The sequence below is a fragment of the Eucalyptus grandis genome, chromosome 3, assembly GCF_016545825.1.
Source record: "Eucalyptus grandis isolate ANBG69807.140 chromosome 3, ASM1654582v1, whole genome shotgun sequence".
Classification (NCBI taxonomy): domain Eukaryota; kingdom Viridiplantae; phylum Streptophyta; class Magnoliopsida; order Myrtales; family Myrtaceae; genus Eucalyptus; species Eucalyptus grandis.
The window spans coordinates 10,409,392-10,423,167 of record NC_052614.1 but is presented as its reverse complement, the minus strand read 5'-3'; the positions used below and the strand labels follow the sequence as shown (position 1 = coordinate 10,423,167).

Sequence of the window (13,776 nt, the reverse complement as noted above, 5' to 3'; positions counted from 1 at the left end):
GCGAGGTCCCTCAACCTCGCCGGCCACCTCCTGATGGCCGCAAGGGCGGCCTCGCGTTGGGTGGCAAGGCTCAACCCTCGCCAGATCGAGCCTCGCTCGACAGATCACCGCCGCAGGGGAAACCAGGTGAAAATCCAGGGTTGGAGCGGCGTGACCAAGGACACCCCGAGCTCCCATAAAACCCTAGAGATGACGAGGAGAGCGGCCTCGCCGGCCATGGGTGAGGCTTGACCCTTGCCAGATTCAGCAAGGGCGATCCTCCCCAGCGCGAGGCCACCCTCGCGGCCACTAGCGAGGTGGCCGGCAAGGTCGAGGTCGACCTCACCAGCTATCATCTCTTGCCAGTCGCCGAGGTCCGGTGCCCGGCTGGAGGAAGAAGAGGGAAGAAAAAAAGAAAAAGAAAAAGAAAATTAAAATTAAAAAAAAAAATTATTAAAAAGTTGTCCACGCAGCCGACCGACGTCCAATCAATAAAATCTGGTCAAAATTAGTCGGAAATAACTGAATTGATACAACGTAAAAAGGTTTATGACTTTTTTGACACTTTTGTCGGTTTGTGTTGCCTTTGGGTTTGCCATATAATCATAACTTGCCGGCCCAACCATCAGCATATCTGCGATTGGAAAGAGATTTGGCTTTAACGCATTTAATCACTGAAATTATTTCTATGAAGATAGGGTGCCTTTGATAACAGCATTAAACGCTGGAAAGCTCAATTTTCCGCACCTAATGTCGTATCAAGTGCGTTTGATAACTTTGATAACTTTTACATACATCCAACTTAACTGATTATTTTAAGTCAATAATCACTTAATGCGGTGAGTGAGGAAGGACTTCCTCATTGGTTAAGTGATGAAAGATTCAATGGAAATTAAAATCTCACCCATTATTCTCTGTTCAGTAAAAAACTAATAACAATCATAATTTAGCTTTTCCTCTGTTATCCAAAAAATACTTTTAATTTTTCATTTTCAGTACTAAGGTTAAAAGGCTTCATCACTCAAATATTTAATCACATTCCCCAGCTGAAATTGGAGATAGAATGTAGTTCGGCAAACAAAATGCTAGGATGCTGAGGGAACTCATTTCTTACTAACGTTCAAAACCACATGACACTCTTTAATATGACATGAGTTGCAAATAAACACAAAATTGATTCAATGTATACCTAACAGCATCAACTCTAATGGCAAGAGTTGATAATCACTTACACAATAAAATGCCAATAGTTAACTGGCCTCTAAGATCACCTATTTTTTGGTGCACCCAAAAGTACAATGAGTGGCTATATACCTCATAGAATGCGTCGTCCTGGCGAATTATGAGTGGTAGCGGCCATCTGAAGATGCATCGGTTGAAGGCCATCTTACTTCTTCTCCCTACTTTGGAAAGGGCGATGCCTCGCGCGCTCTTGAATCTCAAGCCGTCAAGGCCTTTCTTGAGTACACTACGTACATTGGATCTGATCGCCCAGGGTTTGGAGAAATATCCACAGCCTGTAGATGGAAATGTTGTATGAATTCAATTCATCAAAGCCCCCACATACAGATAGTCGTGAATACAGGACATATATAGAAAGAAGAACCTGATGGTTTAAGAACAGTTTCAACAATTTAGAATCATAACTCTTCATTTTTTTCATTATTTCCGTGTGATATCCAAACACAAGAATTGATATACTTGGTATGTTCTCTCCCTCCCTCCATTCTATCTCACCAGATGTAACCGCGATGTCTCAAGATTTAGACCTATGCAACAAGTACGGAAAAGAAAATGCTCCGCGAAGAAGCAAAAGACGCTTCGGGAACTGCAGTAGAAAGGAGGAGACCACCTACATGGATTTTGCATCATAAGACAGCTAGCCAACCACAGTTAACAAGCATCATATGTTGCAGCTTAAAAAATCATTCTGTGTTTCTACAGACATTTTCACTAAAAGAAGTGCTAGTGCAAACCGGCAGAGTTGGTAGTTTCCATGCGTGATGCCACATACACGATTCAAGTGCATTGAAGCCAGTTTCTACAGTAAGCAGTTGCTCATTAAAGCTCAAACATATGCAGCGTAGGATCTATGAGGACAGGAATAGTTACCAACAACCATAGAGCCATCTGCTTTTGCTTATGACACTCTTTATATTTAAGCGATAAGTATTTTGCTTCAAGAGATAAGATTGCAAGAGATAATATAACTATTACCTGAGGAGGCTCGAATCCTCCTGCATAATGGAAGTACGACCCAACAATCAAAACATGATCTGTATCACCTGTTGATGTCCATATCGAGATTGCTTTGGTCCAAAAGCAACGGTTGGAGAAACTGTTTCACCGAGAAGGATATTAGAATTGCTTCATCACAGGCAAGGAGGTACTAACAAAATGGTTAGAATATCTTTATAGAACAATGAGGTTAACAAGGCCTTTGAGTTCATTTTGGGAGACAAATATATTGGTGCTGGCTCATTCTAAAACCACAACATTGTCAAGGCCTTTTCCTTTGTTTTGGTTAAAGGATGGTGCTGGCACATTCTATAAACACGACAATAGGCTATTATGCTGATTTCCAACGTCATGGAATCATGTGATCATGGAACTTATTGTGATCAACATGGAAAACAAATCCTGCAAATGCTGGAGTATAATAAAGTGTCCTTGGAAGTTGGAACTCAAAACATCAGAAGAAGCTCCTCAATAATTAACTCTGTGTGAACATATACATCACCTCATTATTGCCTGGCCTCCTGGCTTAAGAATCCGAGACATCTCCTTAAAAACATCAAGAGGCTTACTCAGATAGTCAACACTGACCTGTGCAATGACCAAGTTAGGTTAGGTTAACAACAGGGTAAAGGTTACTGGGATGCAGGCTTCTGATAGATGCTTCTCCATTCCAAATCCATCATCTAAGTGCAACTCATACTTAAATACCATGACACAGGAGCACATCCAAGCATAGGTAACTTGTCACTCTGGACCAGAAGAGGCAATTTGTTATCTAACTCCAATAATCAAGCAAAGTCAACTAACAAAGGAGGGAATAAGCCCAAGTACAGTGCCTGCAGTTGGATGACTAACAAAAATGCCGCAGAAAATTAACAAAAGCCGGTCCAATATTTACTTAGAGTAGAATCCTAAAGACATTAAATAGCAATCTATGGTTCTCTGAATTATCTCGAGAAGGAGAGATTTCTCTTACCACATTGGTGATGACGTCAAAGGAATTATCTTCAAATGGAAGTTTAGGATTCACATTCAAGTCTTGGACAATGTACTCAGTTAGGACCTACAGAACCAGTGGCTGGACTTAAGATGATCTCCTTATGCACAATTAGAACATAGTATCCACAGCATAAAACAACCCCTCCTTTCATCCAGGGAAAATAATTCGCCCAGACTCACCAAATTTCGCTTGAGCTCTTCCTCATTCATTCCCATTCCTACTATCCTCTCTTGCTTGTATCCTGCTGGATAATGGCTTATCTAGATGTAGCAGATAAAAGATTGTCAGGTTAGAAATAAGAACGTATTGAGAGGCTAATTTTGAAATAGAATGTCTTACCCAACTGCTACACATATCAAGGATGCTGACTCCGGGACTGTTGCTACGAGGTAAGACCTTTGAGTAGAACTTAGTGAGTGCAGCAATGGCTGGATCGTCTATATGTGTCACGAAACGAGGAGCCTCGTAGAACAGGGAATCAGAAGATCTGCCCTAAAGAGACGCAACTTTCTTAGTATAAAAACTTATAAAAACCAGTATCTTAGCTACACAAGTAGGATATTGACAAAAAATTATTGCATTTTCACGTATTGCACATGCAGCTATGAAGTAGGTGCTGATCTAATAAGATAGAAGACCCCGCAATTACCATCTCAAGTCAGCAATAACACCATATTATAATCATAACATTGTGATTATTATGTCTCTTGATATAGCCTGCTGAATATAAAACAGAATCCACCTCAAATAGAAGTTCAAGTTAAAGAAGTTACTCGTCAAAGCGCTGAAAATCCTCCTCTTTGAAGGGAAATTGTTCTGGCCATTCCGCATTCTTCAATACCTACAGGATCCTCGTTTCAATCAAGATTGAATCATAATCAGAGAAAGGAGGGAAAAAAAGCAAAAAGACGGTGCATTATTCACAAGCAGCCTACTTTAAGAAAATGTTTCATCGGGACATCGTGCGGTTTAAAAAATTCAGACACCAGGCAAGCTTCACGAGCACCACCAAGTTGAACTACTCCAGAGACTCTTTTACGACAACGCAATCACTTCATTCACGAGGAAACCACCAAAACCACGGATTCCAAAGATACCCAGAATCCCAAAACGTAAACCCAATCAAGAAACGAAAGAAAACGAACTCCGAAATTCGTAACGACCATAACCAAAACCCAAGAAACAGAATACCCAACAGAGAAAAATCCAAAGAAACGACCCCCCCGGGTGCAAGAAAAGGGCCGTCAACCAACCTGCTCGACGTTCGAAGAAGGCCTTGCGGAGGCGAGGAAGGACTTCCCGCCGAACGCGCCGGACGTGGCCATGGACTGAGCCCAGAACGAGGCCCCGAGGCCTAGAACGAAGCGCCGCGCGGGTCTGAAGGCGGCGGCCTTGCGTCCGGCAAACGCGTTGCAGGTCGGGAGAAGCTGAGCCGCAGGAGGAGGAGGAAGCGAACGTACGCCCGCCAAAATGCGAGCGGTCGGGTGTGGACTGAGTTGGAGATAATTGGCCATCGTCCTGCCTTTTCGGTTCGTGAGTCGATGATGGACGTTCCACGTTGGTGGCCTTATTATAGAACGTTGGAAGGCAATTTGGGTCGCTACCGATTCTGGCCATTGGAGGAAGGCCTCTCAAACGTGGCTACTGAAAAAACCTCTACTTGTGCTCTAGGTCAAGCTTAGTTCAAGTTTCCATCGAAATTTACCTCACTATTGTAAAGATTCAGCGTACAATTACGAAGAAATAGAAATTGAAAGTAAGGAAAGAAATTAAGACACAAGAATTGTTACATTCCTCAATTATATGAGAAATAGATTATGCTTACCTAACAATGGCTTAAACTATAAAAACTCTTGACCTCACCCCGTCACCGAGAGCACGACTCTTGTACCATCCTATCAATGAGAAGTATGAACTACTCTCAACAACTATGACAAATTGAGTTGTGTTGAGATGGTTTATTAATAGAACCGCATCTTTATGTAATAATTTAAGCTTTTAAAACAGTTAGCATTAATCATACAAATCTCACATAGTATTAAAGCAAGAACTCATAAATTCAAAAGTTTAAGTTTTTAAAGTAATTGATAATAGTTCCGCAAAATCTCACATTTATCTTATTGACTGCCACAACCTCACACTTATCTTATCAAACATTCAGTTGAGTCGCGTCGAAAATTACCAATCCTAGTAAATGCCATGTGGCTACCCTGCAAGGATATCATCGAGAAATTTGATTGGATTCTGGTCAAAGTCAATTCTAGAGAAATTTATTTTGATGCTTTAGATTGCTGAAATTATTTCGATGAGCTAGTTACAAATTTTGCTAAAGCTAGGCTATTTTTGATAACAACCTTAAATATTGGAGAGTTTAAAATTTTAGTACGTAACATTATTAAGTGCATTTGATAACTTCTAACTAATTAATCAAGTGATAAAATAGTTATTAGCAATTGCAATATTATCAACTATATTGTCAAAAGTTCTACTAATGCGCACTATTCAATCTTAATTACGAAACTTTTGAGAATTATTATTTAGTTTTTGAGCATATTCAAACCACTTTTATTTTCATTTTCAGTATTTAAAGACATCAGCACTTACTGTTCAATAATGTGTTCAAACGTATGTTATTTGGTGCATATGATATACCTCAACTATACACTTCTTCATTAATTCTCGCAAGTCAAAAATATTTAAATCAAGGAAGGGCCCACTTAATTATTAAGTGAAAAAAATATTCGATGAAAACTAGAATCTTACCCATTTTGTACTGTTAAACCTTCCAAAGAAAATGCTTATTATTCAATGTTTGACAAAAAAAGTACGAAATTTATTATTTGATTACATGTGTTATCAGACCACTTTTAATTTTCATTTTCAGTATTTAAAAGTTAAAGACTTCGGCACTCAATATTTTCAATACTTAAATTTTTAGCAAAATTTTCTTTTCCAGTTTCAAAAAAAGAGAATATATATTTTTTTTTTTTTTATCAAGGAACCTCGTGGCAAACTGATGGCGGGCAAAAGGGGACGGTCGGCGGGCAAATCTGGGGAGCGGGCGTAGGACTCACCACCACAGTACTTCAGGTAAAAATCCATAACGACGCCTCTGGATTCAAGCTCCTCCTGTTTGTGAGAGGGAGAGAGCCCAAGCTAGCTGTGCCGCTGCGGGCGGTGGTAAAAAAGAAGATAATACATTCATCATTGGTTGGGCCAGAAAGTACGCTAATTGGATTTAAGCATAAGCACTTTTGGTTTGGGCAACAGCTATTGTTGTTTATTAGGCCATCTCCCTGAAATAATTGGGTGGGTCACCCAATGACTGTATTGCATTCGAGTCCAGGACAAAAGGCTAGAATAGGATATAATTAATCATATCTCGCGTTAGGTAATACAATTGGATTGAATAAACTCGCAAAGGTTTGGACAAAGAGTCAGATGATCTATCATCTTGGCCCCTAAGGGTGGGATAATTTTATTCCAACTTGGATGAATTTTATCCAAAAATAAGAAATTAAGACTCCTTTTGGTAATGTTCTTATTTTTCTTAATTTCTATTTTTTTGTTTCTCGGAACAAAAGAGAACAACAATCTATTTGGTAACGTAAACTAATTTTTCTATTCCTCAAAATAGAAAAGTAGCCAATGAATATATTTAGAATAGAAACAAGAAGTTGAAAAAAGTAGCTTCTTATTTCTGAAAATAATTTCTAGAAATGAGTCATTTTCTTTTTTTCTTTTCTTCTTCTTCCTCGCTGCTTGCCTTCGTAGTCTGTCGCCCCTCGTTGTCGCTTGTCGGCCGCCGCCGCTGCTTGTCGGCTAGAGGAGGAGCAAGAAGAAGAAGAGAAGGAAAAAGAAAAATCTAAAAAAATTATTTCGATTGCTGGTCACCGCCGTTTGGTGGATGCCACCACCAGCTAGAGGAGGAGCAAGAAGAAGAAGGGAGGAAAAAAGAAAAATTTTAAAAAATTATTAAAAAATTAAAAAGAAATTCTACATTACAAAAAAAAAAAAAAATTGTAGGTTGCGCTAAATGCATTCCTATTCTTTTTCAATTCCGAGAATAGAAATTTTATGTAGTTATCGAATGCGTTCTTTAACTCAAAAAATATTTTAGGGAATAGAAATATAAAAAAACTAGTTTTGAAAAAAAAATTATTTCTCAAAATAAAAATGTTACTAAACATACCCTAAGTGAACGACATCAAATAGCGTCACCACCATGGCACCGCTATTGACCACTGCTCGGCCCATGCAACTCTAGCGATCACTGGAAAATAGTCATTTGAATTTCTTTCCTCCATCAATTGCGTGTGGTTGGTCATCTTTGGGCAAATCTAGCCACCTCAAACCACCACCGTGAGGATCCTAGTCCTCCTTGCTTCGGTAGCCACCCCACGGTGGTTGCACCGCAGCAAACACGATCGTGATGTGGCGGCCGCTTCATTTGCCCTCACTCATGGGTCCCCCTCTCTCTCACCAAATCTGTTCCCTATCGCGATGGTCACTATGGTTAAGCAACCAATAGAGGTCATTCGAGATCCACAATAGACTAAATTTTATATTTTTCTTTAAGTTATTAATTCAATTCTTTACTATTCTTTCCTTTCCTTCCAAATAACTTACAATATTCCTTAGATTTTAAAAAAATAAAAAAATATTCGTGAATTTGCATGTCGATATTTATATATTTGAAATTTTGCTCAAGATAGAAAAAGCTAAAATGAGTGCACTACCATGATTCGAAAGAAGCAAAAGGTCAAAAAAAAAAAAAAAAAATCACTCAAGACAAGCCCAAGTCACCAATTCTTTCTTTTTTTTTCTTGATCGAAAAAATGAAATTTTGTTTTGTATCATACGAGTACTGCCCTCAGTGGGGCATCCCTACAAAGCAAAAGCCTAAACAGCTGGTGGGGGAGAAAAAGTCTAGTCGAAATGAAGACATCGATTCTTATAAGCTTTTGCAGCCCAATCAGCAACCATGCTAGTGCTTCTTGGGCCAAATTCAAGCCTCACACATGAATAAGAGAGCATTCCAATGATAAGCAAGCATGCGTCCCATGAGTATTGATTTGCGGAGCTGAGAGCTCTTATCAGATCTTTTCGGTCTGACTGAACATAAACTCTCCCAAAACTCCTCCTTTGTACGAATCGAAAACCTTCAAGCAAAGCTAGGACTTCAACGTGAGCTGGAGTGGAGGCTTTGACCGACCTGGTGTGCCTGGCAACGAGGCTCCCGGTGAAGTCCCGACATATGCACGCTGCAGTGCCGTCCATCGTGTCCTCCTCGAGAGCACCATCAACGTTAATTTTGAGTTTGCCTTTCTCTAGTGCTGCCCAGGTAAGAGAAGCTAATGATTCCTTGTTTTTCCCAAATTGCCAGGCCTGATTTTTCGAAGTTTTCTTGTAAGATTTGGGCTGATTCGGCAGTATTCTTTATTTTGGAACATGGCCTTTGAATATTGCATTGTTTCGAGCTACCCAGATGCACCACAGTATCGACACAACCACTTCAAGAGAAAGTACTTTGTTCTTGTTCTCTATTAGCTTCGCTGTCAAGCATCAAAGTTGTTATCTCCTTTAACGTATTTTGCAATTGAGGGTTAGGGGCTGACCATACTTGTTGTACCCAAGGGCAGAGCAAGAAATTATGTTCAATTGTTTCCACCTCGGATCAACAAAGCATACAGACAGGGTCGAGTACAATTTTCTTCTTCCTCAGATTCTTCCTTGTGGGGATTGCATTTCGGCATGTGCTCCACAAAGAGGTCTTCACTTTAGAGTGAGTCTTTAGGTTCCATATAGAAGTGCATATTGCTTTGGGTGGCTGATATGAAGATGATGGTTGGTCTGTGTTTGGTTTACTGTCAATTCATTGTCTGAGTAGATTATAAGCTTTTTTGATCGGATAGCAACCAGACTTTGTACTTCTCCACATTAGCTCATCTTTTGCCTCATTAGGATTGATTGGGATGGAAAGAATTTCCTGCTTAGTCTGTTCATCAAAGAGTGCGTCTAGTTTTTGCACATCCCATTGTTTTTCTTCTGTGAGAATCAACTCAGCCACTTTCCTTGGATCATTCTAGTTCGTAGGTCCACCAATGAAACCTCTTTTCAACCACCAATCTTCCCTTATATCTAATTTTTCCCATTTCCTATTGGCCACATCATTGCATTGGAGATTGCTTCCCTTCCCATGAGTCGACTTTGCCAACCCTAGGATGGCCTTGCTCCTTTCTCTACATGCCAGAATATCTTTTTATGAAAATAAATGCCTCTAAAATTTTGTTCCATAATAAATATGGGAATTTGATTAAATGCCATGCATGTTTGCCTATCATAGCTTTGTTGACAATGAGTATGTTTTTAAAGCCCATTCTTCCTTTATCTTCCTGGTTGTCAAAGTTTCCCACTCTTTCCAATGTCATCCAACCTTTGAATCACTTGTTTTCCACAAAAAAAAAATTGCTATTTTTTGTTCAATAGCTTTACAAATAAAAACTAGAATTTTGATGATTGACATTGTATATTGTGTAAGGCTTGAACCTCAGTTTGTAGCAATATTTCTTTTCCTACTTTGAAATAAGATGTTATTTCCACTCTTCCAATTTCATATTCACTCTCTCAAAGATCCACAAGAACATTTTCTTCTTTAAGGCACCCCAATCTAAAGGAACTCCAAGATATTTCCTTATATGGCTAATCTCTAGAATCCTTTAACTTCCTAGCCAAGTTATCCCTCAATGACTGTGGGCATCCTTTATTGAAGAATACACCTAATTTGTTCAAGTTAACAGCTTGTCTTGAGGCAAAACAATATTGATTGAGGATAGCTGAGAAATTCTAACATTCAATAAGTGATCCATAGAAAAAATAAGGAATCATTCGCAAAAAGCAAGTGCGAAAGGTAGGGCAGGGTCTATTCGGCTTAATCCCCTTTAGTCGTCAGGAATGATTCTTGCTTTTCACTTTTGACTTTTTCCGGATTTTACGGTGTTCGTTTTTTGATTTTATTAATATGAAGGCTCGTAATATTCTAAAACGTCATTGTATATTGACATATAAATTTACATATAACTTCTCATAAATACTAATTTCAACTTTTAAAAAGTTAGAAGCGAACAACTCCTTGACTTCTCTTAGAAAGTGAATTTCGATAATGCATCGAATACGTCCTGATCTTTTCCACTCGACGAATAAGAAACAAACCATGTTTTTCGTTCCCGCAACAGAAAAATATTTTTTCCCCCACCTACATAAAGAGCACAACAAGACAAGCGGAAGTGGCCCGAACGATGGTCTCCTCCACCACGCATTCCGACAATAAAAACCTACATGAAAACTAGAGGCTCGACATCATCACGAAGCTTCCCCTTTTTATGCTGGAACGATTTGATTAATACAACGCAATCGGCCAAAGCAACCACAGTTCAATTTCGCACCAGCTATGGAGTGGTAGGTGGGAGCATCATGCAGCTGCCGCTTTGGAAGAATCATGCATTGGCGCGCATGCATGCAAAGCTCCAAAGTCAACAGCTACTAACTTAGGTAGCTTCTCTTGGTGAGGGCAATTATAATATTAAGGCGATGCCCGGGTGCGGCGATTATAAGATTAAGCATCACGTTCGTGCGTGAGTGCATGGACGTACGAAAGATAAGGAGTACACGGGCGGGTGGGAGTACGTCATTACATCGGCCAATGCAAACCCTAATTATAAGGAAGCAGAATTTCGGTATCTATAGAGCTTGCGAACTAAGCATGTATGAGTTGAATTTTTTTTTTTTTTTTTTTGGCAACTGGGTACGTTGCGTATTGGTTCGCGAGATGGATTGCACGAGTCTTTTTCGAGGGAAGCTAGGCGAGGCGATCCTCTCTCCAAACCTTGATTAGAACGCTTGATTTGTTAACCTAAGTACCCCAGCTGCATATTTAGAGGGACATGCAAATCAAAGCCACGTTTGGAGAATGAATGGAAATCCAAGTTTCACACGTCACACGTGGCTCCTCCATCACCTTATCTCCCTTCACATACGGACAACTTCTCTGATTACAACATGCTAAACATGAAACAACTGGACAGAAACTCAAGCAACCAGACAGAAACTTAAGCAATCATCTATTGTAATCATAGAGAGAGAGAGAGGTAGGTGAGAGAGTGGGGCCAATTGCAGAGCTCCAGAGAGAGATGGACAATTGCATGGCAAGTTCCGAACTCAGTGATGGATCAGCAGCATCTAACTCTCTCTCTCTCTCTCTCTCTCTCTGTGGGACTGTGAATAAGATAACAGATAAAGAAAGAGAACAATAAAGAAATGCTTGCAAGCTAGCAGCAACTACAAGTAGAGATTGTTGCTTTCTTAATGTGAATCCATATGTCATCATCACTGGCTGTAAGCATCTGTCCCTTATGCCCTCATTTGGAGAAGTTGATCAAATGGTGACATGGATTCCCTTTCTTCTTCTTTCTTTTTTCCTTTTTTTTTCCCCTGAAACGTTAGTGCTCTAGTGCTGTCCAGACGATCACGTTTGTTTGGTACAACAGTAATTATTCTAGAGATAATTTGTGACTTGAGTTCGTTTATGTAAAGCAAAATTGTTTCGGAGAAATTATTTTCTGGTTTTTCGATATTTAGATAATGAAAAATTAATCGATTTACGATAAATATTTTTCATCAACTGGAAACTATATTAAGTTTAGATTAAGAGAGAATAATTTCTTCTTATAGTAAGAAGGAAATCACTTTTCCTAAATTACCAAACAAATGAAAATTAACAAATTTTTTTGAGAATGATTTCTATATAAAATATTTTTCTTTATCATGAGGTTTTTAGTAAAATAAGCACACTCGTAGCGATTCTTTTATTTTCATGGTTGGTTGAGGCGTCGAGGGATTTTCAGCTCGAGAATCAAAGTTCACTCATTTGAATCCTATTAATTGCATGGGAATTGTTTTGGATAAGATCCATCGGTACATGCCAAACGTCTAGATTTAGGTTCTGTCTATTTTGCAGAAAATGAATAATTTTAAAAAAAACATATATATTTTAAAATGAATGCTTGTGTCGCTTAAAATAATTAATCAATAATAAATAATCTCATTATTGAAAACAATTCATATTTAAATATTTTCGTTGATGATGAAAATATTTTCTATTCATTCAATATTATAAGTGGTCAATTGATCAATTTTTGAAAATTATTTTTTAAATCATTTTTTTGGGTAAACGGTAAGAATTATATTAACTTAAGTCAAAGAGAAGCAAGAAGCTATATAATAAGAACTCAACACCAAAACTTACACTCACGAAGACAAGAACAGTCGGAGTGAGTGGAAGGGTGCCAAGGTAAAACAAGACCACCTGCACAGGAGCAGAAGAAAGCCAAAACAATGGCAAAAGCAAACCAAATGGCCTAAACAAGGAGCAAAAAGAACAAAGAGCCCAACAACAACACAAGTGCAGAGCGAAGAACCCCACGGTAAGATTGGTAGGTGAGTATAAAGACCACGCCGAAGAGGCTCCCTAAATCCGAAATAGCATCTTAGGGCTTGGCTGCAAGGACCAATAGAACCTTTGAATCGAAGAGGGTGTGAGAGAATCCCCTACTCCAAAAGGTCTATTGGTCGAAAGATAGATTAGTCCGCCAAAATGGAAGGGTTTATAGACTGGCAATACAGTAACCTACAATTTGTGGTGTTGGGAGGGACCTGTTTACAAGACAATGCTTTATCTCCGACAACCTTCTCCAATTGCAACTTCACAGCTGAGAGGGATGGTGGCCTACCCCTAAAGAGAATATCATTCTGGTCCTTCCAAATGATGTAGCATAAGGCTGCAAAAGCAAATCGGCCAAGGGTGGAATGGAAAGAATTCCCAAATAAATACTTGATTGCCAAGTGCAAGTTATCCAATCATGATTTGTTCGTCCAAGCAAAATTGAATCTAGAAGCCCAAAAAGTGGCTAGAGTGGCAGGAATGGAACACCTAAAAAACATATGGTCGGCCAAGTTCGAACGACAAGAACAAAAGGCACAATTCACAACCAGGATACGGCCATAGGTAAGAAGCAAAACTTGCGTCGGTAGCTTGATCTAGTGATCAACCAAAGTAGGAATTGATAGCGGGGAATCAATGCATTGTTCCAAATGAAAAGAGCCTATTGCAATTTCTGGCCTCTTGGCCAAATAGCCTCCCACTCGGAAGCAGTAGAAAAGGCGCTAGTCGAGTTACCCAACCAAAGGAAACGATCAAGTTCATAATTAAGCTTCAGGAGGGGGTCATCCTAAGTGGCAATAACATTCAACACCCCAGAAGTACGGTCAGGGAATGCTAAAAAGTCAGTCGCGGATGCTCCTTTAGGGAGCCGCGAATAGTAGATCTCAATATTGGAGAACAACAAGTTAAGCGGCCCTTTGGAATGCCAATTATTGAACCAAAAAGAGAGCAAGGTACCATCTCCCACACACCGGCAGAAAGACCTACGGAAGTCACCTCTAAGATCAAGGATTTTCTTCCATGACCAAGAACAAAAAGTTGGCTTGGAGGCCAACAAAAA

At 39.4% G+C, this 13,776-nt stretch overlaps 1 protein-coding gene across 1 annotated transcript; it reads right to left on the bottom strand.

Annotated features, from left to right (window-relative positions):
* Nucleotides 1–1,062: 1,062 nt before the first annotated feature.
* LOC104436494 (hypothetical protein) lies at nucleotides 1,063–4,740 on the bottom strand. The gene is made up of 8 exons (XM_010049279.3): nucleotides 4,471–4,740; nucleotides 3,991–4,058; nucleotides 3,557–3,704; nucleotides 3,397–3,477; nucleotides 3,194–3,280; nucleotides 2,720–2,805; nucleotides 2,197–2,317; nucleotides 1,063–1,496 (listed from the first exon to the last, which is right to left on the bottom strand). Exons 1-8 carry the CDS (start codon nucleotides 4,729–4,731, stop codon nucleotides 1,419–1,421), a joined length of 930 nt encoding a protein of 309 aa, XP_010047581.2. The 5' UTR covers nucleotides 4,732–4,740; the 3' UTR covers nucleotides 1,063–1,418.
* Between the last annotated feature and the right edge of the window lie 9,036 nt (nucleotides 4,741–13,776).

Excerpts from the sequence above, each read along its gene's own strand:
- LOC104436494 (XM_010049279.3), bottom strand. The coding sequence starts at position 4,731 with ATGGCCAATTATCTCCAACTCAGTCCACACCCGACCGCTCGCATTTTG. Across the intron at positions 4,059-4,470 it reads CTTCTTCGAACGTCGAGCAG|GTATTGAAGAATGCGGAATG; the intron begins GTTGGTTGACGG and ends AGGATCCTGTAG. Across the intron at positions 3,478-3,556 it reads TTGATATGTGTAGCAGTTGG|ATAAGCCATTATCCAGCAGG; the intron begins GTAAGACATTCT and ends TGCTACATCTAG.